We start from the raw sequence: 24925 nt of genomic DNA, 5'->3' as shown, positions 1-24925 counted from the left end.
CACACACACACGCGCACACACACATTTTTACAAATAAAATATATTATTATTATTTTTATTGTTATTATTATTATTTTAATGATTTACATGGACTGGCACCTCGTTATATCTCGGACCTCATCCAAATGTACACTCCTGAGGTCCTAGAGCCAGCTCCTGGTGCCCAAGACCAGACTTAAAACCAGGGGAGCTCTGGAACATTCTGCCCCTGCATGTTCCAACAGCTCCCATAGTGGACTATTTTAAGTCTTCCACTTTCATTCTCCGGCTTTTAACACTGCGTGAGTTTTATGCTCCTCTGGGTTTTTACATTTTGAATGACAGCCATCTAGAGCGCTCATTATTCTTGAGAGATTATCATCACACTTCAACATCTCTAACATGGATAAACGCTGCCTTCTCTGCCAGGTCAGCATTGCACATGAACTTAGTTCTTTGTTGTCTTACCCTGGATCGAATAATCCTTCAATTAATATATCAACGCATGTCAACGAGGAAGTACTAGTTTATAAACTACATTACCCAGACGGCTTAGCGCTGCAGACAGGAACAGGAAGTAGGTCTGAGCTACTGGAATATATTACTGTATATTGTTTTGGCTTCTTCTTTATACACGAGGAACAACGTTTTAATGAGTAAAAATGAAACAATGACGGACATAATCGATACATTTGTGCTACTTGTTTAAACACTGCGAGACAGCTCCGTTCTGTTTTGTGTTGTTACGTCGCCATCTTGTGGTGAGACTTGCTCACTGCAGGTATGGAGGTTGACCTTTTTTTGCTGCTTTAAATCAAATAAGTTAAAATATAAAAAAAAATATTTAAAAAAAATGAGTGTGAGTAAAGGAATAATGATATTGAATAAATATTGAGTGTAGGTAAAATTAAATAAAAAATCAGTTCATCTAAAAAAATTTAAATTACATAAAATCAAACAAAATAGATAACGAGTGGAACTAGGTAATAATAATAATAATACAATTTAATAAATATCGAGTTTACGTAAAACAAGATATGAAATAATATCTCATAAAGTAAATGAGTGTAAATAAAATAATTATATTGATATGAATAAGCGTAACTAAAAATGAACTCAATAGCGAGTGTAACTAAACAAGATAATAATGCAATGAAATTAATAGTAAATGTAACTAAAATATACACACACACAAATATATATATATATATACATATATATATATATATATATATATATATATAAATATATATATACACACATACATATATATTTATATCTATATATACATACATATATAAATATATACATACATACACACACACATATATATAAATATATATATATGTATGTGTGTGTGTGTTAAAATTTAATAAATAATGAGTTTAAGCCAAATAAAAAACATAATAAATGAATGAATAAGGAATGTAAGAAAAAAAAAAGTCAGGAAAATATAAATAAAATAAAAACAGATTAAATAAGTAAAGAGTGTCACTGGAAATAATACAATTTAATAAATGAGTGTAAGTTCCCAAAAATATATTTTAAAAAAAGAAAAGTTGAGTGTAACTAAAAAAGTTTTAAATAAAACAAAACCACATAACATAAATGAGTGTAACTAAAAATATGATCAAATAAAATAAATAATAAGCCTAACCAATTAAATTCTCACAAAAATGTGTGCAACTAAACAAAATAAGAATACATTTATAAGAACAATGAGTGCAAGTGAAACAATATCAAAGAGTTTAACAAAATAATTAAAAATGAAATAAAATCACATAAAATAAATGACGACTGTAACTAAAAAGAATAATAACATTCATTAAATAACGAGTGTGAGTAAAAAAAAATAAGTACAAGTAAAAAACAAAATAAAACAAAATAAATTGAACAATGAATATAAGTAAAACAATGATAATACAATACAATCAAATAAAACAGGTAACTAAAAAAATGAACACAATAATTATTGTAATAAAACAAAATAATGATAAAATAAAATAAAAAAATGTGTGTGGGTAAAGTAAAAAAAAATCATAAATAAAGAGTCTAACTAAAAACTGAGTGAAACCAAACACAAAAACAGTTAAATAAATAAAAATATATTTTTTGGGTACTCCGGCTTCCTCCCACCTGCAAAGACATGCACCTGGGGATAGGCCCCACCCACCTCCAAAGACATGCACCTGGGGATAGGCCCCACCCACCTCCAAAGACATGCACCTGGGGATAGGCCCCACCCACCTCCAAAGACATGTACCTGGGGATAGGCCCCTCCCACCTCCAAAGACATGTACCTGGGGATAGGCCCCTCCCACCTCCAAAGACACGCACCTGGGGATAGGCCCCACCCACCTCCAAAGACATGTACCTGGGGATAGGCCCCACCCACCTCCAAAGACATGTACCTGGGGATAGGCCCCTCCCACCTCCAAAGACATGTACCTGGGGATAGGCCCCTCCCACCTCCAAAGACATGCACCGGGGATAGGCCCCACCCACCTCCAAAGACGTGCACCGGGGATAAGCCCCTCCCACCTCCAAAGACATGCACCGGGGATAGGCCCCTCCCACCTCCAAAGACATGCACCGGGGATAGGCCCCTCCCACCTCCAAAGACATGCACCTGGGCATAGCCCCCCCCCCCCCCCCCCCCCCCACCACCACCACCACACACACACACACACAGTTGACAATTGAGAATGAACCCAAAATGAAAGGAAATTGAATAAAAAGAAGAAGAGGACAAAAATAAAAGCATGATTTATCTAAAGCGGCTTTATTTTGACATCCACACACACATGACAACATGGTCACTCCACTTCCTGTTGACATTGTTTACTCTCCATTCAAAAGCTAAAGCTGTGATAAATAGAAAATAAAACATTTGGTCCTTAAATAAATATACTGTAGATATTATATATCTTCATCTAGGCATCATGGTCTCATTGTTGCTAGCACGCTAACATCAAGCATGTGCACCATTAGCATTAGCATTAGCATTAGGAGGCGGGACTAACGAGGAAGGAAGCAACATGGCTGATGGAGCTTTTATTTACAGGAGAGTGGAACCCGCTTCAGTCCACACCCTCAGTCTGGCTGACATAAACGGCTGTTGACATAAGTGGTGGTCTACATAAGTGGCTGTTGACATAAGTGGTTGTCTACATAAGTGGCTGTTGACATAAGTGGTTGTTAACATAAATAGGTGTTAACATAAGTGGTTGTTGACAAAAGTGGTTGTTGACATAAGTGGTTGTCTACATAAATAGGTGTTGACACAAGTGGTTGTTGACATAAGTAGTTGTTATCATAAGTGGTTGTTGACATAAATAAGTGTTGACATAAGTGGTTGTTGACATAACTAAGTGTCGACATAAGTGGTTGTCGACATAGGTGGTTGTTGACAAAACTAAGTGTTGACATAAGTGATTGTCGACACAAAAGGTTGTTGAAATAAGTGGTGGTGGACATAAGTGGTTGTCTATATAACTTGCTGTTGACATAAGCGGTTGTTGACATAAGTGGTTGTTGACATAAGTGGTTGTCGACATAAATAGTTCTTGACATGAATTGTTGTTGACATAAGTGGTTGTTGACATAAGTAGTCGTTGACATAAGTGGTTGTCTACATAAATTGGTGTTGACATAAGCGGTTGTTGACATGAGTGGTTGTTGACATAAGTGGTTGTCGAAATAAATAGTTCTTGACATAAGTTGTTGTTGACATAAGTGGTTGTCGACATAGTTGTTGAGATACATGTAAGTTGTTGTTGACATAAATAGGTGTTAACATGAGTGGTGGTTGACATAAGTGGTTGTCGACATAAGTGGGTGTTGACATAAGTGGTTGTTGACATAAGTGGGTGTTGACATAAGTGGTTGTTGACATAGTTGTTGAGATACATGTAAGTTGTTGTTGACATAAATAGGTGTTAACATGAGTGGTGGTTGACATAAGTGGTTGTCGACATAAGTGGGTGTTGACATAAGTGGTTGTCGACATAAGTGGGTGTTGACATAAGTGGGTGTTGACATAAATAAGTGTTAACATGAGTGGTGGTTGACATAAGTGGTTGTCGACACAAGTGGTTGTTGACATAAGTGGTTGTTGACATAAATAGGTGTTATCATGAGTGGTGGTTGACATAAGTGGTTGTCGACATAAATGGTTGTCGACATAAATAGTTCTTGACATAAATTGTTGTTGACATAAGTGGTTGTTGACATAAGTAGTCGTTGACATAAGTGGTTTTCTACATAAATTGGTGTTGACATTAAGCGGTTGTTGACATGAGTGGTGGTTGACATAAGTGGTTGTCGACATAAATAGTTGTTGAGATACATGTAAGTTGTTGTTGACATAAATAGGTGTTAACATGAGTGGTGGTTGACATAAGTGGTTGTCGACATAAGTGGGTGTTGACATAAGTGGTTGTTGACATAAATAAGTGTTAACATGAGTGGTGGTTGACATAAGTGGTTGTAGACATAAATGGTTGTCGACATAAATAGTTGTCGACATAAATAGTTCTTGACATAAATTGTTGTTGACATAAGTAGTCATTGACATAAGTGGTTTTCTACATAAATTGGTGTTGACATAAGCAGTTGTTGACATGAGTGGTTGTTGACAGAAGTGGTTGTCGAAATAAATAGTTCTTGACATAAGTTGTTGTTGACATAAGTGGTTGTTGACATAAATAAGTGTTGACCTAAGTGGTTGTTGAAATAAGTGTTTGTCGACATAAATAGTTGTTGAGATACATGTACGTTGTTGTTGACATAAATAGGTGTTAACATGAGTGGTGGTTGACATAAGTGGTTGTCGACATAAGTGGGTGTTGACATAAGTGGTTGTTGACATAAATAAGTATTAACATGAGTAGTGGTTGACATAAGTAGTTGTCGACACAAGTGGTTGTTGACATAAGTGGTTGTTGACATAACTAAGTCTTGACATAAGTGGTTGTCAAAATAAATGGTTGTTGACATAAATGTTGACATAAGTGGTGGTTGACATAAGTGGTTGTCGACATAAGTGGTTGTTGGCATAACTAAGTGTTGACATAAGTGGTTGTTGACATAACTAAGTGTTGACATAAGTTGTTGTCAACATAAATGGTTGTTTATATAAGTCATTGACACAAGTGATTGTCGACACAAAAGTTTGTTGAAATAAGTGGTTTTTGACATAACTAAGTGTTGACATAATTGGTTGCTGACATAAGTGGTTGTCAACATAAATGGTTGTTTATATAAGTCATTGACACAAGTGATTGTCGACACAAAAGGTTGTTGAAATAAGTGGTTGTTGACATAAGTGGTGGTGGACATTATTTGGTTGTCGACATAAATAAGTGTTGACATAAGTGGTTGTTGACACAAGTGGTTGTTGACATAAGTGGTTGTCTACATAAATTGCTGTTGACATAAATGGTTGACACGAGTGGTTGTTGACATAAGTGGTTGTCGACATAAATGGTTGTCGACATAAGTTGTTGTTGTTATAAGTGGTTGTTGACATAAGTGGCTGTTGACATGAGTAGTTGTTGACATAAGTTTTTGTTGACATAAATACGTGTTGACATAAGTAGTTGTTGACATTGATCGTTTTTTACGTAAGGGGTTGTCGACATAAGTGGTTGTCGACATACGTGGTTGTCGACATAAGTCATTGTTGACATAAGTGGTTGTCGACATAGTTTTTGACATAAATGGTTGTTGCCGTAAGTGGTTGTTGACATAAATAAGTGTTGACATAAGTGGTGGTTGACATTGATAGTTGTTGACGTAAGGGGTTGTCTACATAAGTCATTGTTGACATAAGTGGTTGTTGACAGACATAGATCATGACATAAGTGGTTGTTGACATAAATAAGTGTTGACATAAGTGGTTGTTGACATAAGTGGTTGTTGACCCAAATAAGTGTTGACATAAGTGGTTGTTGACATGAGTGGTTGTTGACATAAGTGGTTGTTGACATAAATAAGTGTTGCTATAAGTGGTTGTTGACATTGTTAGTTGTTGACGTAAGGGGTTGTTGACATAAGTGGTTGTCGACATACGTGGCTGTCAACATAAGTCATTGTTGACATGAGTGGTTGTCGACATAGTTCTTGACATAAGTGGTTGTTGACGTAAGTGGTTGTTGACACAAATAAGTGTTGACATAAGTGGTTGTTGACATAACTCAAGCTGGCCTTAAGTTTTCAAGCTACATCTACTTGTTGACATTATTCATTGTCCATTTAAATATTTATTTTTTTTCAGTTGTACTTTTATTTTGAAGGGCTGACTTCTTTACAGGCTGCACGCTACGTGTTACGGCCATACTTTTGTTTTGAAGGTTTGACTTTTTACAGGCTGCGCCGTGTGTGTTTCGCCCATGTTTCCCGAGACGAGGCAAGTGGACCGGAGGCCGGCAGTACAAGAAAAGATTGTTTTTAATGCAGGGAAAAAAATTCCGGGCGTGGGGTGTGGGGTTCAGGAACAGGAAGTCGCCAGAAAAGAAGGACAACATAAGGGAGAGTTTCCATGTGAAAACGGGAGGGATGACAGGTATGCAAAATGACCGACCATGAACGTCGATTCGAGCGGGCATTTTTAAGTAATAATAAGAACCCGTTGACTCAGGACTTGATGAGTGGGTCAACAGGACGGGTTGTCGACCTAAACGGATCCCCAGTATGTATGCAGGAAAGAAAGCCACAGTGCACAGCAGAGCAGTGAGAATCAAAACTAGACCCCACAAGCACAAAAACACACCCACAGGTGGGACTAAACAAAACTGCAGTTTGTGTGTACCTATGTGTACTTTTACTTATTCACAAGTGGATCAACTTCGTAGTCGGCAATGCGTCCGGTTGGTACTTGTGTTACACTTTGGTGACCATGATTTGGCGAGCAAGACGGGAGTCCGAGTTGGAGCGCCTTTCACGCAGAGAAAGGCAGAGTCGCAACAGAAGATCAGGCTGAGCCTCGGACACAGGAGCCAGGTACCATAAAGCATCAAACACTCACCGCACCAGCGGAGTAATAAGTGTCAGCTGTTAAACTTGGCCAATACGGACTACTCAACGCACCTCTGTTACGCCTTTGATGGTACCTCACATGGCGGAACATTTCCAGGCTGATCTTACTGCCTCGTTGCGGAACAGGCAGAACAATGATGGTGTGAAAGGAACGAGTGAGTAGTGCCTGTGCCCCGGCAAGGAAGCTTGACGGTGGCCATGTTTTCCCACCAGTCAGACTCAAATTGGACATAAGTGCATTTCCGCCCCTGTACCAAATTCCATGGTAAATTTTGGGGCATTTGAATTTCTGCTAGGCCAATAAAAACCGGGCTAAAGCTTTTGAGGGGTTTCTTACTTCCCAGCATCCTGGAATGCACCGATACATTTACCAGGATGCCGCTTCTCTTTGGACTTAAATGGTCAGTCTGGATTCCTGACCAATGTCACTGTGTCCTACTGTGGACTATTGCTGCGCATTAAAAGAACAAATCCAGCAGTGGCCTCAGACTTCAGCACGGTATTGGAAGATGTCTCACATGTATTGCTATTTTGATCAACCAGTAGAAGTAATCCTAGTTATTTAACCTGTCCTTAAGTCAAGTTTCTGCTTCTGTTTCCTTGCTCGCTCCAACAACCATTAAAAGGTATGCAATGCATGTCGAGTCACAAAAACTCTGACAGTCTTATCCTAGCGTGGATGAAAACACCATGAAGTTGTCCGCGGGAGAATGGTTGTTTGTACCGGCATGGTCAGCCGGCACAAGCTACATCTTTGCTGCTGTTTTTATTTTTGTATGTTTACATGTTAGCCGGCAGTTGGTGCCTCAACCCTTCGGAGTCTTTTCTGGCTCGTGACTGCTGAGGTTCCCTTTTAGCCCCTTGTGGCGAGGTGTTGGTAGCTGGGGTGGCGGTGTGTGGGGCTTGCGCGAGGGTAGAAGCCTGCATGGGCTTAGCCAGGGAGGAGGGCGCATTGGTTTTGGAGGGATGGGTCAGGGCAGCGTTCGGGGTTATGATTTGTTTCGGGAGGTGGGCAGATGCTGTAGCACAGTCAGTTGGTGTTGTGGTGTTCTTCACGGAGCTCGGGGATGAGTTTGTGGGATGATTCAACGTGGACGTGGTGCTCGGGGTAAGGGTTTGCTTTACTGGATGGACGGTGAATCTGACTTTGGTGGAGGAGTTGGTGCTCGCAGGTGTAGGAGCGAGAGAGGGTTTGGGGATTTGGCTCGGGGTTGGAGTCCTGGCCGCATTGAAGACTGAAGGCTGAAGAGAAGAAGTTGGACTTGAGGATTTGCTCAGAGAAGGGTTGGAGGTTGGCATAAAAGGTGGGGCCAATGTCTCAATGGGAGTTTGTCTGGATGTGAGAGTTGGTGACAAGACTGGGGTTGTTGTAGGGCTGGTACCGGACAATGGTGACGCGGCGGGCGGTGTGTTGGAAACTTTAACTAGTGCGCTTTGTGGGGGTGTAGTGGAGACCACTGGAGATGGAGGCGAGGAGCTCAGAGAGGACTTGGCTCCAAATGTTTGAGGTAAGGGAACTGGAGTTGAGACACAAGAGGGGGGAGGAGTGGAGGATGGCGAAGGAGATGATGAATGAGGAGAAGGGGTACCAAACGGTTTGGGGCGCGGTGTCGAAGACAACAGGGTTGTTACTGTCAGGGGAGGGGTGGAACAAGAAGGTGGTGATGAGGAGCGAGAAGGTGGCTTTGGTTGGGGAGTCTGCGAATTAATCGGGTTAGAAAATGGTGGTGTTGGCACTGGTGAGGGGGTGGCAGGGGCCAAAGGCATTTGTGGAGCTTTGAAGGTGGGCATGGGGGTAACATGAGGGAAGCACTGTGTGTACATAGTTGGCGGTATGGGAGCTGGGGCCTGTTGCTGTATTTGGGTCATATTTCCAACAGGTGGCACTGCAGGATTGGAGGTGAGTATTCCCGCACTTCCGCCTCGGGCTAACTTCCCCACCAGGAAAGGAGCTGTGAGCAAATTTCCACCTGAGGCCTTCCGGTGGAGAGGGGGATGAGGTTGCACGCCAGCCCAGGAGCGGTGAGGCAGAGTGGGCTGCGAGGCAGACAGCAGTCTGGCCTCTTGGGTGAGCCTGCCCAATGCTGGTAGACCCTGACAGCTGTTACCGCCATGCCGCATAAGTGCTTCTTTTGCTCCCTGCAGGCTGATTACATGAGTGTTGCTATCTGGGCCACCTGGGGCTGCGGGGGGGTTGTAGGTTTGCATCTTGTTTAAGAGTGGGTTTGATGTTCCTCCTCCTGTTGGGGTTGTGACAGATCCAGCAAGTGCTGGAAGATGATCAGCCTGGAGGCGCAGGTTGTGGTGAAGAGTCCTTCCTTGTTGGAGAGACGTTGGCATAGAAGACGCCGGAGCGGGGGTTGTCTTGGCCACCGGTGGGGGGATAAACCCACTTGGTGGGCCGATGGTGGAAGGAGAGGCAGGGAATCCTGCTCTTGGAGACAAACCTCCCATCCCACTCATTGCCATCATTCCAATGAGGGAGCTGACTGATGGACGAAGAGGTTGCAAGATGGGGGCACGAGGAGACGAGAGTGGGAAGGAGGAGGAGGGGGATGGTGATATAAGAGGAGAGGGCAGGAAAAAAGTGCCCCCCAGTGCGTGCTGTTGCTGCAATTGCTGTAACTGCTGCTGGTGCATGAGGGCAATGGCCACGTTACTTGTGGCAGCCGCTGTCTGCAGGGGGGCATGAACCAGCGGTGCCCAGATGAGGGGACGGGGTCTGGGAGACATGGTGCCACTTCTTCCAATGGCGGTGCTTCTTCCTGCCGCGGCCGCTGCGATGGCGTCCTGCATGGCCGGCATGCTGTCGTGTTTGACAATCTGCTGCACCAGTAAGCTGTCACAGGAGCCCAGACTGCCTGCTGCCAGACCCACACCTGCCCCAGGACCTCCTGCACCCGGACCCCCTCCACGGCCCATACTGCCCCCGAGTGAACCACCTTGAGATGACTTCCTCAGGAGCACCGAGTTTTTCCTTCCTGTTGAGGAGCAAAGAACATACAAACTAATTAAAGTAGATCTGATAAAAAAAAGTATGGCGGCTCTAATCTCGCGAGAGTTCGGTGGTGACGTAATATGTGAGTACCGTTCTCGTTTGCCACTGACAACGACAGAGCAACATGGCAGACAGCACCGAAAGAGTTTACAAACAATGCACCTCCGAATATTAAATCTAAAGTACGGTAAATTACAAAAATAACGGTCAGTTTTACTTTTTGGAAAGCAGCGATAAAGTAGCGGCAAATCTGAGCACTCACTTGTTGTGATGGCATTGAGACACTCAGGCGGGCGATGAGGGAGCTAAGGATGCTAATGCGGGCAGACCTACCAACTGGCAAGACAAGGACACGGATTTGAAAGATTTCCAGCTCCAACTTAGCCACAACTCTTCAAGGTAATCACAACATCTTCTACACCAGGGGTCGGCAACCCGCGGCTCCGGAGCCGCATGAGGCTCTTTGATCACTCTGATGTGGCTCAGCTGCTAAATTGCCAACCCCAACGATTATTCCTGAAGGTTTACGGATTTTATTGCCTCTTTCAGAAATCATCCGGGGATAACATTCTCCAGGTTTTACCTGGACTTCAATACTGAGGTTGTGCAGTGATGGCAATGCCTTTAACCTCGTCTACAACATGTCGTCGCACCTGCTTTTACATCACGCGATCTACGTGTCGACTGGTCACATTTTGTATTCAGCCTCTGTTAACACACGAAGTGACTGCAACGCATACTTAGTCAACAGCCATACAGGTTACACTGAGGGTTGTAATATAAACAACTTTAACACTCTTACTAATATGCGCCACACTGTGAACCCACACCAAACAAGAATGAAAAACACATTTTGGGAGAACATCGGCACTGTAACACAACATAAACTCAAAATAACAAATACCCAGAATCCCATGCATCCCTATTCTTCTGGGCTACATTATGCACCCCCGCTAGCACCAAACCCCGCCCACCTCAACCGACGCACGAAGGGGATGGAGGGATTTGATGCTAGTGGGGATGTATAATGTAGCCCGGAAGAGTAGGGATGCACTGTTCATTGTGCTGAAGTTAAAGACCTATCATAGCATCTATGACACTGTTCATTTTGCTAAAGTTAAAGACCTATCATAGCATCTATGACACTGTTCATTGTGCTAAAGTTAAAGACCTATCATAGCATCTATGACACTGTTCATTGTGCTAAAGTTAAAGACCTATCATAGCATCTATGACACTGTTCATTGTGCTAAAGTTAAAGGCCTATCACAGCACCTACTACACTGTACATTGTGCTAAATTTAAAGGCCTATCACAGTATCTAATACAGTTCATTGTGCTAAAGTTAAAGACCTATAATAGCATCTATGACACTGTTCATTGTGCTAAAGTAAAAGACCTATCATAGCATCTATGACACTGTTCATTGTGCTAAAGTTAAAGACCTATCATAGCATCTATGACACTGTTCATTGTGCTAAAGTTAAAGACCTATCATAGCATCTATGACACTGTTCATTGTGCTAAAGTTAAAGACTACCACAGCATCTACTACACTGTTCACTGTGCTAAAGACCTAGCTGAAGAGCTGGCAGGCCTCACGCTTGAGCGTGCGAGTCGCGCAATTTAAATCTTCCTCATGCCACACTTGATATTTCTCACACTTATATTTCCCCATTTACTACTCTATATTTATTGTTTCATAATGATACATTTGTTTTTTCGCGGCCTGCCGTAGTGCGAGTAATTCTGATTGAATTACCGAAAGAACCAATCACAGACCAATCCATAAATTCTCATGCCAAAATCTAGCCATCCACTGAGGGCACGGCGCAATGTAAACCAATCAGAAGCAAAGTAAAGCGGGCCTTTGCGTTTTTATCGTTCACACACACACTTCAGCCCAGTGTTGTCCACTTGGCCATGTTCTTGCTAAATCTAGCGTCTTTCCAACTTAACTTAGTGACTTTCTTTCTCACAAGTGACTCCCGAGGGGCTTTGGACCAATCAGAGCTTTAGACCAATCAGAGAGAGTATGGTCGAAGGATCTCCTAAATGATTGGTCAAAAGACCCTGAGGTGACTACAAGGTGCCATGTTTGCAACTCATTTTGAAACTGAGTTGTCCATAGTCTCTATGGACAACCCTGCATCAGTTCGGAGCCGTCTATAGAGTACGGACAATTCGGTTTCAGAGTTGGTACACAACATTGAACCCTGTAGTTATGTGAGGGGCTTCTGACAAATTAGAGAGAGTAGCTCCTAAATGATAGATCAAAAGTATAGTACGTTACTAAAGAGCGCCATGTCGATGGACGACTCTGAACTGACGCAGAGCCATGTATAGAGAGTATGGCCAACACGGTTTCAGAGTTGGTACACAACATGGAATCCTGTAGTTATTTTGAGTGGCCTTTAACAAATTTTATAGTGTCTACAGAGCGCCATGTTGTTAGACGGCTCTGAACTGATGCAGAGCTGTGTATAGCGAGTGTGGCCAACTCGGGTTCCAATTTTGTAGAAAACTTGGCGCCCTGTAGTCACCTGAGGGGCTTTGGACCAATCAGAGCCTTAGAACAATCAGAGAGAGTATAGTCGGAAGATCTCCTAAATGATTGGTCAAAAGCCCCTCAGTTGACTAATTTGGAAACTGAGTTGGCCATAGTATCTATGGACGGCTCTGCATCAGTTCGGAGCCGTCTATAGAGTACGGACAACTCAGTTTCAGAGTTGGTACACAACATGGTACCCTGTAGTCACGTGAGGAGCTTTTGGCCAATCATTTAGGAGATAGTTTGAAACCAAGTTTGCCGTAGTCTCTCTATACAGTGCTGTGAACTGATGGACCAATTACCGCCACAGGTGGTGTAACACAAGTACAAGTATTGCTGCGTCCAATACGGACTACATCTGAGAAACAAATATTTTTGGTGGCCCTCTAACAAAACCCAGGAAGATTACCTATTCGGTCCAAACGGTCCACGGCGACGGTTTCAAAGGCCCGCCGCATCATGGGGTGCTCCTCCAACACCTCGTTGAAGCTGTCCACACTGAGCGAGTACAACCTGCAGTAGGTGTCAGCACGGACACTCGCTGTCCTCCGCCCTCGAGTCAGCAAACAGATTTCTGGCGGAGCAAGGAAGGTGAATAAATCGAGCGAATGCAGCATGCCTCCGTCTTCTCACCTCCAAAATAAGAGCCGTCGCTCAGCTTGGTTTCCTTGTTTCCTCTGGTCAGCACGCCGACTCGTCCATGTTGAATGAAGTACATCTTCCTGCCCACTGTCCCTTCTCTGATGATGAAGTCTGCCGGCTGGAAGACCTCGAAGCGCAGCTTGGTGAGCACGGCGGTCACAAAGTAGGGGTCGGCGTTGGCAAACAGCGGCATGTTAGCCACTAAGCTACGGCAGTTAAAGCTGACGATCTCCTGCGGGAACACGCCGGTTAGCGGGGAGAACGAGGCCACGCCAGACTTTTTCAGCGCGTTCAGGACTTACTTCTTTCAGCGGCTCGCTGAGCTCTCCCAGGATGTTCTCCTCATCAAACATTTTGCCCTGAAAGCGATGCTCGTAGTACTCGTGGATCTTTTGCCTCACGTCCGCAGGAAGCTTGTGGAAGGACATGTACTGTTCTACCTGTTTGTACTGCAGGAATGCACACACACACATGGTATCACAGTCAGATACTGTACATATTCATCGGATTTAAGGCACAATCATATATAATCTTGTTAATTCAAATGTAAAATGATATCATTTTAAAGATTGGACCTAATTACAGTATCATTAGTGAAGTGAAGTTAATTATATTTATATAGCGCTTTTTCTCTAGTGACTCAAAGCGCTTTACAGAGTGAAAACCAATATCTAATTTTTACATTTAAACCAGTGTGGGTGGCACTGGGAGCAGGTGGGTAAAGTGTCTTGCCCAAGGACACAACGGCAGTCACTAGGATGGCGGAAGCGGGGATCGAACCTGCAACCCTCAAGTTGCTGGCACGGCTACTCTACCAACCGAGCTATACCGTTTCAATCAATGTAAATATTTCATACTTTATTCATACTTGATATTCTTAGCAGGGTGTTCATTTATGTTACATGTCATTCTTTTGTTACTGCACCTTATACATTTATGTTACATGTTTTGTTAATTACCGTACCTTATACATCCATTTTACATGTTTGTTACCGCGCCTTATACATGTTTTTTACACGCCATTCTTTTGTTACCTCACCTTATACATTTTTGTTACATGTCATTCTTTTGTTACCGCACCTTATACATTTTTGTTAAACGCCATTCTTTTGTTACCGTACCTTATACATTTATGTTACATGTTTTTTGTTACCACACCTTATACATTTATGTTACATGTTTTTGTTACCAAACTTTATACATTTATGTTACATGTTCATTTTTTACCGCACCTTATACATTTTTGTTACATGTCATTATTTTGTTACCGCACCTTATACATTAATTTTACATGTTTTGTTGTTGCCGCACCTTCTGCATATGTTTTTTTACCTCCCCTGCTGCATTAATGTTATATTTTTATTACCGCACCTTAAACATTCATGTTACATGTTTATTTGTTACCACACCTTATACATTTGGGTTACATGTCATTATTTTGTTGCCGCATCTTATACATTTATGTTACGCTTTTCGTATTGCACTTAATACATTTATGTTACATGCTTTCTTGTTACCACACATTATACATTTATGTTACATGTTTTTGTTACCGCACCTTATAAAATTATGTTACATGTTTTTGTTACCTCACTGTATACTTTCAGGTTACATGTTTTTAATTACCGCACCTTATACATTTATGTTGCATTTTTTTTTGTTCCCGCACTTTAAACATTTGTCAGATGTCATTCTTTTGTTACCGCACCTTATACATTTATAGTACATAATTTTTTTCCCCACATCTTATACATTTATGTTACATGTTTTTTGTTACCCCACCTAATAATACATTGATGTTACATGTCATTCTTTTGTTACCACACCTTATACATTTATATTAAATGTTTTTGTTACCCCACCTAATACATTTATGTTACATGTATTTATTTTGTTACTGCACTTTATACATTTATGTTACATGTTTTTGTTACCACACCTTGTACATTTATGTTACATGTTTTTTGTTACCCCACATAAGACATTTATGTTACATGTCATCCTTTTGTTACTGCACCTTATACATTTATGTTACATGTATTTGTTACCCTACATGATACATTTATGTTACATGTCATCCTTTTGTTATCGCACCTTATACATTTACGTTAAATGTTTTTGTTACCCCACCTAATACATTTATGTTAGATGTAATTATTTTGTTACTGCACCTTATACATTTATGTTACATGTTTTTGTTACCACACCGTATACATTTATGTTACATGTTTTTTGTTACCCCACATAATACATTTGTTACATGTCATCCTTTTGTTACCGCACCTTATACAATTATGTTACATGTTTTTGTTACCTCACTGTATACTTTCAGGTTACATGTTTTTAATTACCGCACCTTATACATTTATGTTGCATTTTTTTTTGTTCCCGCACTTTAAACATTTATGTCAGATGTCATTCTTTTGTTACCGCACCTTATACATTTATAGTACATAATTATTTTCCCCACATCTTATACATTTATGTTACATGTTTTTGTTACCCCACCTAATACATTTATGTTACATGTCATTCTTTTGTTACCACACCTTATACATTTATATTAAATGTTTTTGTTACCCCACCTAATACATTTATGTTACATGTATTTCTTTTGTTACTGCACCTTATACATTTATGTTACGTTTTTGTTACCACACCTTATACATTTATGTTACATGTTTTTGTTACCCCACATAAGACATTTATGTTACATGTCATCCTTTTGTTACCGCAACTTATACATTTATGTTACATGTTTTTTGTTACCCTACATGATACATTTATGTTACATGTCATCCTTTTGTTATCGCACGTTATACATTTACGTTAAATGTTTTTGTTACCCCACCTAATACATTTATGTTAGATGTAATTATTTTGTTACTGCACCTTATACATTTATGTTACATGTTTTTGTTACCACACCTTATACATTTATGTTACATGTTTTTTGTTACCCCACATAATACATTTATGTTACATGTCATCCTTTTGTTACCGCACCTTATACATTTATGGTACGTGTTTTTTTTACCCCACATAATACATGTATGTTACATGTCATCCTTTTGTTACCGTACCTTATACATTTATGTTACATGTTTTTTGTTACCACACCTCATACATTTATGTTACATGTTTTTTGTTACACCACATAATACATTTTTGTTACATACGGCATAGCTCGGTTGGTAGAGTTGCCGTGCCAGCAACTTGAGGGTTGCAGGTTCAATTCCCGCTTCCGCCATCATAGTCACTGCCGTTGTGTCCTTGGGCAAGGCACTTTACCCACCAGCTCCCAGTGCCACCCACACTGGTTTAAATGTAACTAAGATATTGGCATTCGCTGTGTGAAGCGCTTTGAGTCACTAGAGAGAAGCGCTATATAAATATAATTCACTTCACTTCACATGTCATCCTTTTGTTACCGCACCTTGCACATTTATGTTACATGTTTTTTGTTACCCCACATAATACATGTATGTTACATGTCATCCTTTTGTTACCGCACCTGATACATTTACATTACATGTTTTTTTGTTACCCTACATAATACATGTATGTTACATGTCATCCTTTTGTTACCGCACCTGATACATTTACATTACATGTTTTTTGTTACCCTACATAATACATGTATGTTACATGTCATCCTTCTGTTACCGCACCATATACATTTATGTTACATGTTTTTTGTTACCCGACGTAATACATTTATGTTACATGTCATCCTTTTGTTACCGCACCTTATACATTTATGTAGCATGTTTTTGTTACCCCACGTAATACATTTATGTTAAATGTCATCCTTTTGTTACCGCACCTTATAAATTTATGTTACATGTTTTTGTTACCCCACATAATACATCTATGTTACATGTCATCCTTTTGTTACCGCATCTTAGACATTCGTTACGTGTTTTATGTTGCTTCACCTTATACAATAATGTTTTATCTTATTTGATGTTACCCCCACATAATACAACACCGTTACATGTCATTTAATGTTGCCTCACCTTACACATTATGTCAAGTTACCTCACCTTATACATTAATGTGTCATGTGATTTTATGTAACCTCACCTTACACATTGTCACATGTTATGTTTAGTTACCTCACCTTATACGTTGTTTGATATAATTTTATGTACCCTCACCTTATACGATGATGTGTCATGTTATTTTATGTAGCCTCACATTATAGGAGGAGGCGTGATGTTGTGTATGTGTGTCACAGCAGGCGACCCTCACCTTCTCCTGGTACTGTCGGCGGGAGGAGTCGAGGGACTGGATGAGGGCGGTGGCGTGGCCGATGAACATGGCGTAGCAGGTGGCGCCCACGATCATGCTAAGCATGGTCAGCCACACGTCGTTCATGCCCTCAGGGGCCTGGGCTCCGTAGCCGATGCACAGCATGTGACTCATGGCTTTGAACAGAGCGTAGGAGTACTGCACCCCCCACGTGTCGTTCTGGAACACACACATGCACTTACACTTACACCTAGATTAGAACTAGGCTTACAACTAGACCTAGACTTATACCTACACTTAGCCATAGACTTACATGTAGACTTTGACCGAGAACTAGACCTAGACTTAGGTGTAGACTTATACCCAGACTTAGACATAGACCTAGTCCTCGACTTAGACATAGACCTAGACCGTGTCTTAGTTGTAGACTTAGACCGAGACCTAGCCTTGGACTTAGAACTAGACTTAGACATAGACCTAGATCTAGGACTGGACTTCGACTTACACCTGCACTTAGCCTTAGACTTACATGTAGACTAGATCTAGACATGGACTTAGATGTAGACTTAGACCTAGACTTAGATGTAGACTGTTTGTGTGTAAGTAAGAAAATGAATGTGTGTGTGTGTGTGTGTGTGTGTAAAGATGTGTGTGTAAATGCAAGGAAGTGTGTGTTTGCGTGCAAGTAAGAAAATGTCTATGTGTGTGTCTGTGTGTGTGTTTGTGCGTGCATGCATGCAACTAAGTGCGTGTGTGTGCGTGTGTGTGTAGGAAATGTGTTTGTATGTAAGTAAGTAAATGTGTGTAAGTAAGTAATTGTGTGTGTGTGTGCGTGCGTGTAGGAAGTGTGTGTTTGTGTGTAAGGAAGTAAATGTGTGCGCGTGAACGTGTTTGTGTGTAAGTAAACGTGTGTGTGCATGTAGGAAGTGTGTGCTTGTGTGTAAGGAAGTAAATGTATGTGTGTGAGTGTGTAGGAAGTGTGTGTAAATGCAAGGAAGTGTGTGTTTGTGTGTAAGTAAGAACATGTCTGTGTGTGTGTGTGCGTGTGTGTGCATGTGTGTGTGTGTGTGTAAATATCTGTGTGTGTGTAGGAAGTGTGTGTAAATAAGTTTGTGTAAATGCAAGGAAGTGTGTGTTTGTGTGCAAGTAAGAAAATGTCTCTATGTGTGTAAATTTGTGTGTGCGTGTGTGTGTGTGTGTGTGTGTGTGTGAGTGAATGCAAGGAAGTGTGTGTGTGTGTAGGAAGTGCGTGTTTGTGTGTAAGGAAGTAAATGTGTGTGCATGTATGTGTTTGTGTGTAAATAAACGTGTGTGTGCATGTAGGAAGTGTGTGTTTGTGTGTATTAAGTAAATGTGTGTAAGTAAGAAAATGTCTCTATGTGTGTAAATTTGTGTGTGTGTGTGTGTGTGTGTTGGAAGTGGGGTTTTGTGTGTTAAATGTCTGTGTGTGCATGTAGGAAGTGCGTGTTTGTGTGTAAGTAAGTAAATGAATGTGTGTGTGTGTGTGTGTGTGTGTGTGTGTGTGTGTGTGTATGTGTGTGTGTGTGTGAATGCAAGGAAGAGTGTGTTTGTGTGTAAGTAAGAACATATCTGTGTGTGTGTGTGTGTGTGTGTGTGTGTGTGTGTGTGTGTGTGTGTGTGTGTGTGTGTGTGTGTGTGTGTGTGTGTGTGTGGAAAGAGTGTGTTTGTATGTAAGTAAGTAAATGTGTGTAAGAATGTAATTTTGTGTGTGTGTGTGTGCGTCTGTAGGAAGTGCGTGTTTGTGTGTAAGAAAGTAAATGTGTGTGCATGTATGTGTTTGTGTGTAAATAAACATGTGTGTGCATGTAGGAAGTGTGTGCTTGTGTGTAGTAAGTAAATGTGTGTAAGTAAGTATTTGTGTGTGTGTGCGTGCGTGTAGGAAGTGTGTGTTTGTGTGTAAGGAAGTAAATGTGTGTGTGTATATGTTTGTGTGTAAGTAACCGTGTGTGTGCATGTAGGAAGTGTGTGTGTGCATGTAGGAAGAGTGTGTTTGTGTGTAAGTAAGTAAATGTATGTGTGTGTGAGTGTGTAGGAAGTGTGTGTAATGAAGTGTGTGTAAATGCAAGGAAGTGTGTGTTTGTGTGTAAGTAAGAAAATGTCAATGTGTGTGTGTGTGTGCGTGCGTGTGTGTGTTTTTGTTTGTAAGCAAATGTCTGTGTGTGCTGGTAGGAAGTGTGTGTTTGTGTGTAAGTAAGTAAATGTAGGTAGGAAGTGTGTGTAAAGAAGTGTGTGTAAATGCAATGAAGTGTGAGTTTGTGTGTAAGTAAGAAAATGTTGTGTGAGTAGGAAGTGTGTGTTTGTGTGTAAAAAGTAAATATGTGTGTGTGTTTGTAGGAAATGTGTGTTTTTGTGTCCAAATATAGACACCCAACACATAAGGGGACTTTCTCCAGGGAAAAGCCCACAGCATCCACTTGCTAGGCAACAGTCACCACGGCAACAGCTGTCACATGACTCCACTTTCTTTCCATTCACCGTTTGTGCCTCTTGGGTGTCACCATGGCGACACTTTTCCTCCACGTCGCCGCCCGGCCCCATGAGCAACCTGGCGCAGACGGAGGACACAGAAACAGAAACCGAGAGGGAAAGGCAGAGACTCACCACCATCAGGTTCTTGGACACCCAGCAGTCGGGGGGGAAGTCCTGCAGCATGGGGACCAGGAACTGCAGGCAGCCGTCCCAGTGGCAGAGCAACAGCATCATCCCGATCAGGTTGACGATCCTCACCATGGCACTGGCCAGGTCGTAGGTCATGTGGAAGATCTAGCCAGACTAGGTCGGTTACTCATTCATCTCCACAAAGTGAAACTCAACACTAAACCTGTCGTCGTCAACATAATGCAGAGAACTTAGACCATGACCTCCAAACAGCCACGGACAAAATACCCAACCATCCATCCATTTTCTTCCCCTCATTCAAGGTCGGGTCTCCCCAGCTACTTGGTCCAGCTCCTCCAGGGGGATCCCGAGACTTTCCCAGGCCAGCCGGGCAACATAGTTGTCCCAAGGTGTCCTGGGTCTTCCCCGTGGCCTTCTACCCTAGGGAGGCGTTGGGGTGGCATCCTGACCAGATTCCACCTGAACCACCTCATCTGGCTGGCTCCTCTCCATGTGGAGGAGCAGCGGCTTTACTTTGAGCTCCTCCCGGATGGCAGAGCTTCACATCCTATTTCTAAGGGAGAGAGCCGCCACCCGGCGTAAGAAACTCAATTGGGCCACTTGCACCCGTGATCTTGTCCTTTCGGTCATAAACCCAAAGCTCATGATCATAGGTGAGGATGGGAATTGTTGCATTTGTACCAGATGTTCCTCCGAGGGAATTTAAGTTGCTGGTCTACCCCAGGTTCTTTTGATGACACATATGCTGATTTTAAATGAATCCCAGACAGAATAGGTATTTTTTACATTTTATTCCAAAGCTTTGGGAGACCAACCTATAAACAACACATTCAAATCGCATTGCCCAAGTTGATCTCCCAACACTACGGAAGTTTTGCCTAATTCAATATGCCACAAGCCCCCCTACAGAGCGAATACACTTATCTATTGTTTTCCTCAGCTGGAGATAGAAAGAAATAGGAAGAAGGAGTATTGCTACTCCTACATTCCAAGCTCAAGGTCATCTACAATGTACCATCGGTCATGAGATAAAGAAAAGATAAACAGAGTACAAGATGGAACACTAGCTATTTCAAATATGACTATGGAGAAAAGAAATAACTCTTGAATATGGATATATGTTTACATCTATCTATGTCAGAACGTAGATTGACCGGTAAATTGAGAGCTTTGCCTTCCGGCTCAGCTCCTTCTTCACCACAACGGATCGATACAGCGTCCGCATTACTGAAGACGCCGCACCAATCCGCCTTTCGATCTCAGGATCCACTCTTCCCTCACTCATGAACACGACCCTTTGGTACTTGAACTCCTCCACATGGGGCAAGATACCCAGAAGAGAAAAACAATTGACGGCGTCTTCAGTAATCCGTACCCTGCATTGATCCGTCGTGGTGAAGAAGTAGCTGAGCTGGAAGGCAAAGCTCTCATTCTATCTGTCGATCTACATCCCCATCCTCACCTATGGTCATGAGCTTTGGGTTATGACCAAAAGGAAAAGACCACGTGTACAAGCAGCCGGAATGAGTTTCCTCCGCCGGGTGGAGGCTCTCCCTTAGAGAAAGGGTGAGAAGATCCGTCATCTGGAAGGTCATCCACTGCTACTCCAAATGGAGAGGAGCCATATTAGGTGGTTTAGTCATCTGGTCAGGATGTCCCCCGGACTCCCTCCCTGGGGAGGTGTTTAAGGCACTATGTCTCCGAGGCCAACCGGGAGACATAGTCTTCCCAACGTGTCCTGGGTCTTCCCAGTGTTCTCCTACCGGTCGGAAGTGCCCTAAACACCTACCTCCCTAGGGAGGCGTTCGGGTGGCATCCTGACCAGATGCTTGTACCACCTCATCTGGCTCCTCTCCATGTGCAAGAGCAGCGGCTTTACTTCGAGCTCCTCCCGGATGACAGAGCTTCTCACCCTATCTCTAAGGGAGAGACCCACCACCCGGCGGAGGAAACTAATTTTGGCCGCTTGTACCCGTGATCTTGTCCTTTCGGTCATAACCCAAAGCTCATGACCATAGGTGAGGATGGGAACGTAGATCGACCGGTAAATTGAGAGCTCCTTCTTTACCACAATGAATCATTACAGCTTCCGCATTACTGAAGATGCCGCACCGATCCGCCTGTCCATCTCACGATCCACTCTTCTCTCACTCTTGAACAAGACTCCGAGTTACTTGAACTCCTCCACTTGGGGAAAGATCTCCTCCCCAACCCGGAGATGGCCCGCCACCCTTTTCCAACATTGTTTGCGCAGTAAATATGTGACCTAGGTGTTTCGGAATGACGCGGGACCACGGGCGAGCGTGCCAGGTGGTGGTGCTCTCACCTCCTCCCATTGGTGGATGTATCGTATAAGTCTGGAGAGGCGGAGCAGGCGCAGCAGGCTGAGGATCTTTGTGAATCGCACGATGCGGAGCGCCCTGGCCGTCCTGTAGACCTCCGAGTCCAGGCTGTCCACCATCAGGAAGATGTAGTCCACCGGGATGGACGACACGAAGTCCACCAGGAACCAGCTCTTCAGGTAGTTGTGGCGGATGGCCCTGACGCACACAGCCACAACAAAGGCTCAGCAAACATTCCGGGCTCCACCGCGCCGTCCACCCGGCCGCTCATTAATATTCATGAGGCTGCGAAACAAAAGGTGCTCTCTTTCACCTTGGTCTCACCTGTAACACCGGCACACTGACCTGGGGTCCAGCAGGATCTCGGTGTTGTCCTCCTTGATGATGCCGGTGCGGAAGTTGAGCACCAGGTCGACCATGAAGAGGGTGTCGGAGAGCACGTTGAAGATGATCCAGGACGCCGTGTTCTCGTCCCGGAAGAAGGTAATGCCCACTGGCAGCACGATGAGGTTGCCCACCATCAGCAGCAGCATCAGCAGGTCCCAGTAGAACCTGAAAGCAGCACACCTGGAACATGACACCCTGAAGGAACACCTGAGCAACATCAGGAGCATCAATGACTACGCAGTTAAGGAAAATGAAATATGATCGAGAATAAAATCCTGATATCAGGAGAACTAAGACTGGAAGATGAGAAAAATGTCTTAAACTTAGATTGGTCACATCTAGTCTGAGACTTAGATCGGTCACATCTAGTCTGAGACTTAGATTGGTCACATCTTGTCTTAGACTTAGATTGGTCACATCTAGACTTAGACTTAAATTGGTCACATCTAGTCTTAGACTTCGATTGGTCACATCTAGTCTTAGACTTAGATTGGTCAGATGTAGTCTTAGAATTACATTGGTCACACCTAGTCTTAGACTTAGATTGGTCACATCTAGTCTTAGACTTAGATTGGTCACACCTAGTCTTAGACTTACATTGGTCACACCTAGTCTTAGACTTAGATTGGTCACATCTAGTCTTAGACTTACATTGGTAACATCTAGTCTTTGACTTAGATTGGTCACATCTAGTCTTAGACTTACATTGGTCAGATCTAGTCTTACACCTACATTGGTCACACCTAGTCTTAGATTTGTCACATCTAGTCTTATACTTAGATTATTCACATCTGGTCTTAGACTTAGATTGGTCACATTTAGTCTTTGGCTTAGTTTGGTTACATCTAGTCTTAGACTTATATTGGTCACATCAAGTCATAGACTTAGATTGGTCACATCTAGTCTTAGACTTAGATTGGTCACATTTTGTCTTGGACTTAAATTGGTGACATCTAGTCTTAGACTTAGATTGGTCAAATCTAGTCTCAGACTTAGATTGTTCACATTTAGTTTTGGACTTACATTGGTCACATCTAGTCTTAGACTTACTTTAGTCAAATCGAGTCTTAGACTTACATTGGTCAGATCTAGTCTTAGACTTACATTGGTCAGATCTAGTCTTAGACTTAGATAGGTCACATTTTGTCTTGGACTTAAATTGGTGACATCTAGTCTTAGACTTAGATTGGTCAAATCTAGTCTCAGACTTAGATTGTTCACATTTAGTTTTGGACTTACATTGGTCACATCTAGTCTTAGACTTAGATTGGTCACATCTAGTCCAAGGCATGGATTGGTCACATTTAGTCTTAGACTCGGATTGGTCTCAAATGGTCTTAAACTTAGATTGGTCACATCTAGTCTTAGACTTACTTTAGTCAAATCGAGTCTTAGACTTACATTGGTCAGATCTAGTCTTAGACTTACATTGGTCAGATCTAGTCTTAGACTTAGATTGGTCACATCCAGTGTTAGACTTACATTGGTCCCATCTAGTCTTAGACTTACTTTAGTCAAATCGAGTCTTAGACTTACATTGGTCACATCTAGTCTTAGACCTAGATTGGTCACAATTAGTCTTAGACTTAGATTGGTCACATCTAGTCTTAGACTTAGATGGTCACATCTAGTCTTAGACGTACATTGGTCAGATCTAGTCTTAGACTTAGATTGGTCACATCCAGTGTTAGACTTACATTGGTCCCATCTAATCTTTGACTTAGATTGGTCACATCTAGTCTTAGACTTAGATTGGTCACAATTAGTCTTAGACTTACGTTGGTCACATCTAGTCTTAGATTTAGATGGTCACATCTAGTCTTAGACTTACATTGGTCAGATCTTGTCTGAGACTTAGATTGGTCACATTTTGGGTAAATTGCAGTCTTTTAGGAATGGTTGAAAGGACAGTGTTGTATGTGGAAGACAGGTAACAGAAAATAATCAAGAAGCACTGAGTTTAAGCCAGAATATTATGAAAACAATGGTTAGTATTACGAAAATAGAAAAAAAACATTAAATTAATTGCAATAAAATCCAAAGATTATGATAAAAAATTAGAAGTAACAAAAGCGTAACATCATAGGAACAGAA

General features: G+C 42.1%; 1 protein-coding gene across 2 annotated transcripts in view; it reads right to left on the bottom strand.

The window, feature by feature from the left end:
• Positions 1-2745: 2745 nt before the first annotated feature.
• Positions 2746-24925, bottom strand: part of LOC133561732 (potassium/sodium hyperpolarization-activated cyclic nucleotide-gated channel 3) — a 35456-nt gene continuing 13276 nt past the window's right edge. The window contains exons 2-9 of one of the 2 annotated variants that reach the window (XM_061915219.1): positions 22769-22996; positions 22429-22642; positions 20085-20246; positions 17463-17681; positions 13511-13657; positions 13200-13440; positions 12976-13140; positions 2746-9998 (exon numbers count right to left, since the gene is read on the bottom strand). In XM_061915219.1, coding sequence (XP_061771203.1) covers positions 7798-9998; positions 12976-13140; positions 13200-13440; positions 13511-13657; positions 17463-17681; positions 20085-20246; positions 22429-22642; positions 22769-22996 — 3577 coding nt within the window. In that variant the 3' untranslated portion in view covers positions 2746-7797. The remainder of the gene's footprint in view (positions 9999-12975; positions 13141-13199; positions 13441-13510; positions 13658-17462; positions 17682-20084; positions 20247-22428; positions 22643-22768; positions 22997-24925) is intronic. The other variant, XM_061915220.1, reaches the window with a different exon arrangement.

Source organism: Nerophis ophidion, linkage group LG11, assembly GCF_033978795.1.
Source record: "Nerophis ophidion isolate RoL-2023_Sa linkage group LG11, RoL_Noph_v1.0, whole genome shotgun sequence".
Lineage (NCBI taxonomy): Eukaryota > Metazoa > Chordata > Actinopteri > Syngnathiformes > Syngnathidae > Nerophis > Nerophis ophidion.
This window is presented reverse-complemented; position numbering and strand designations above follow the sequence as displayed.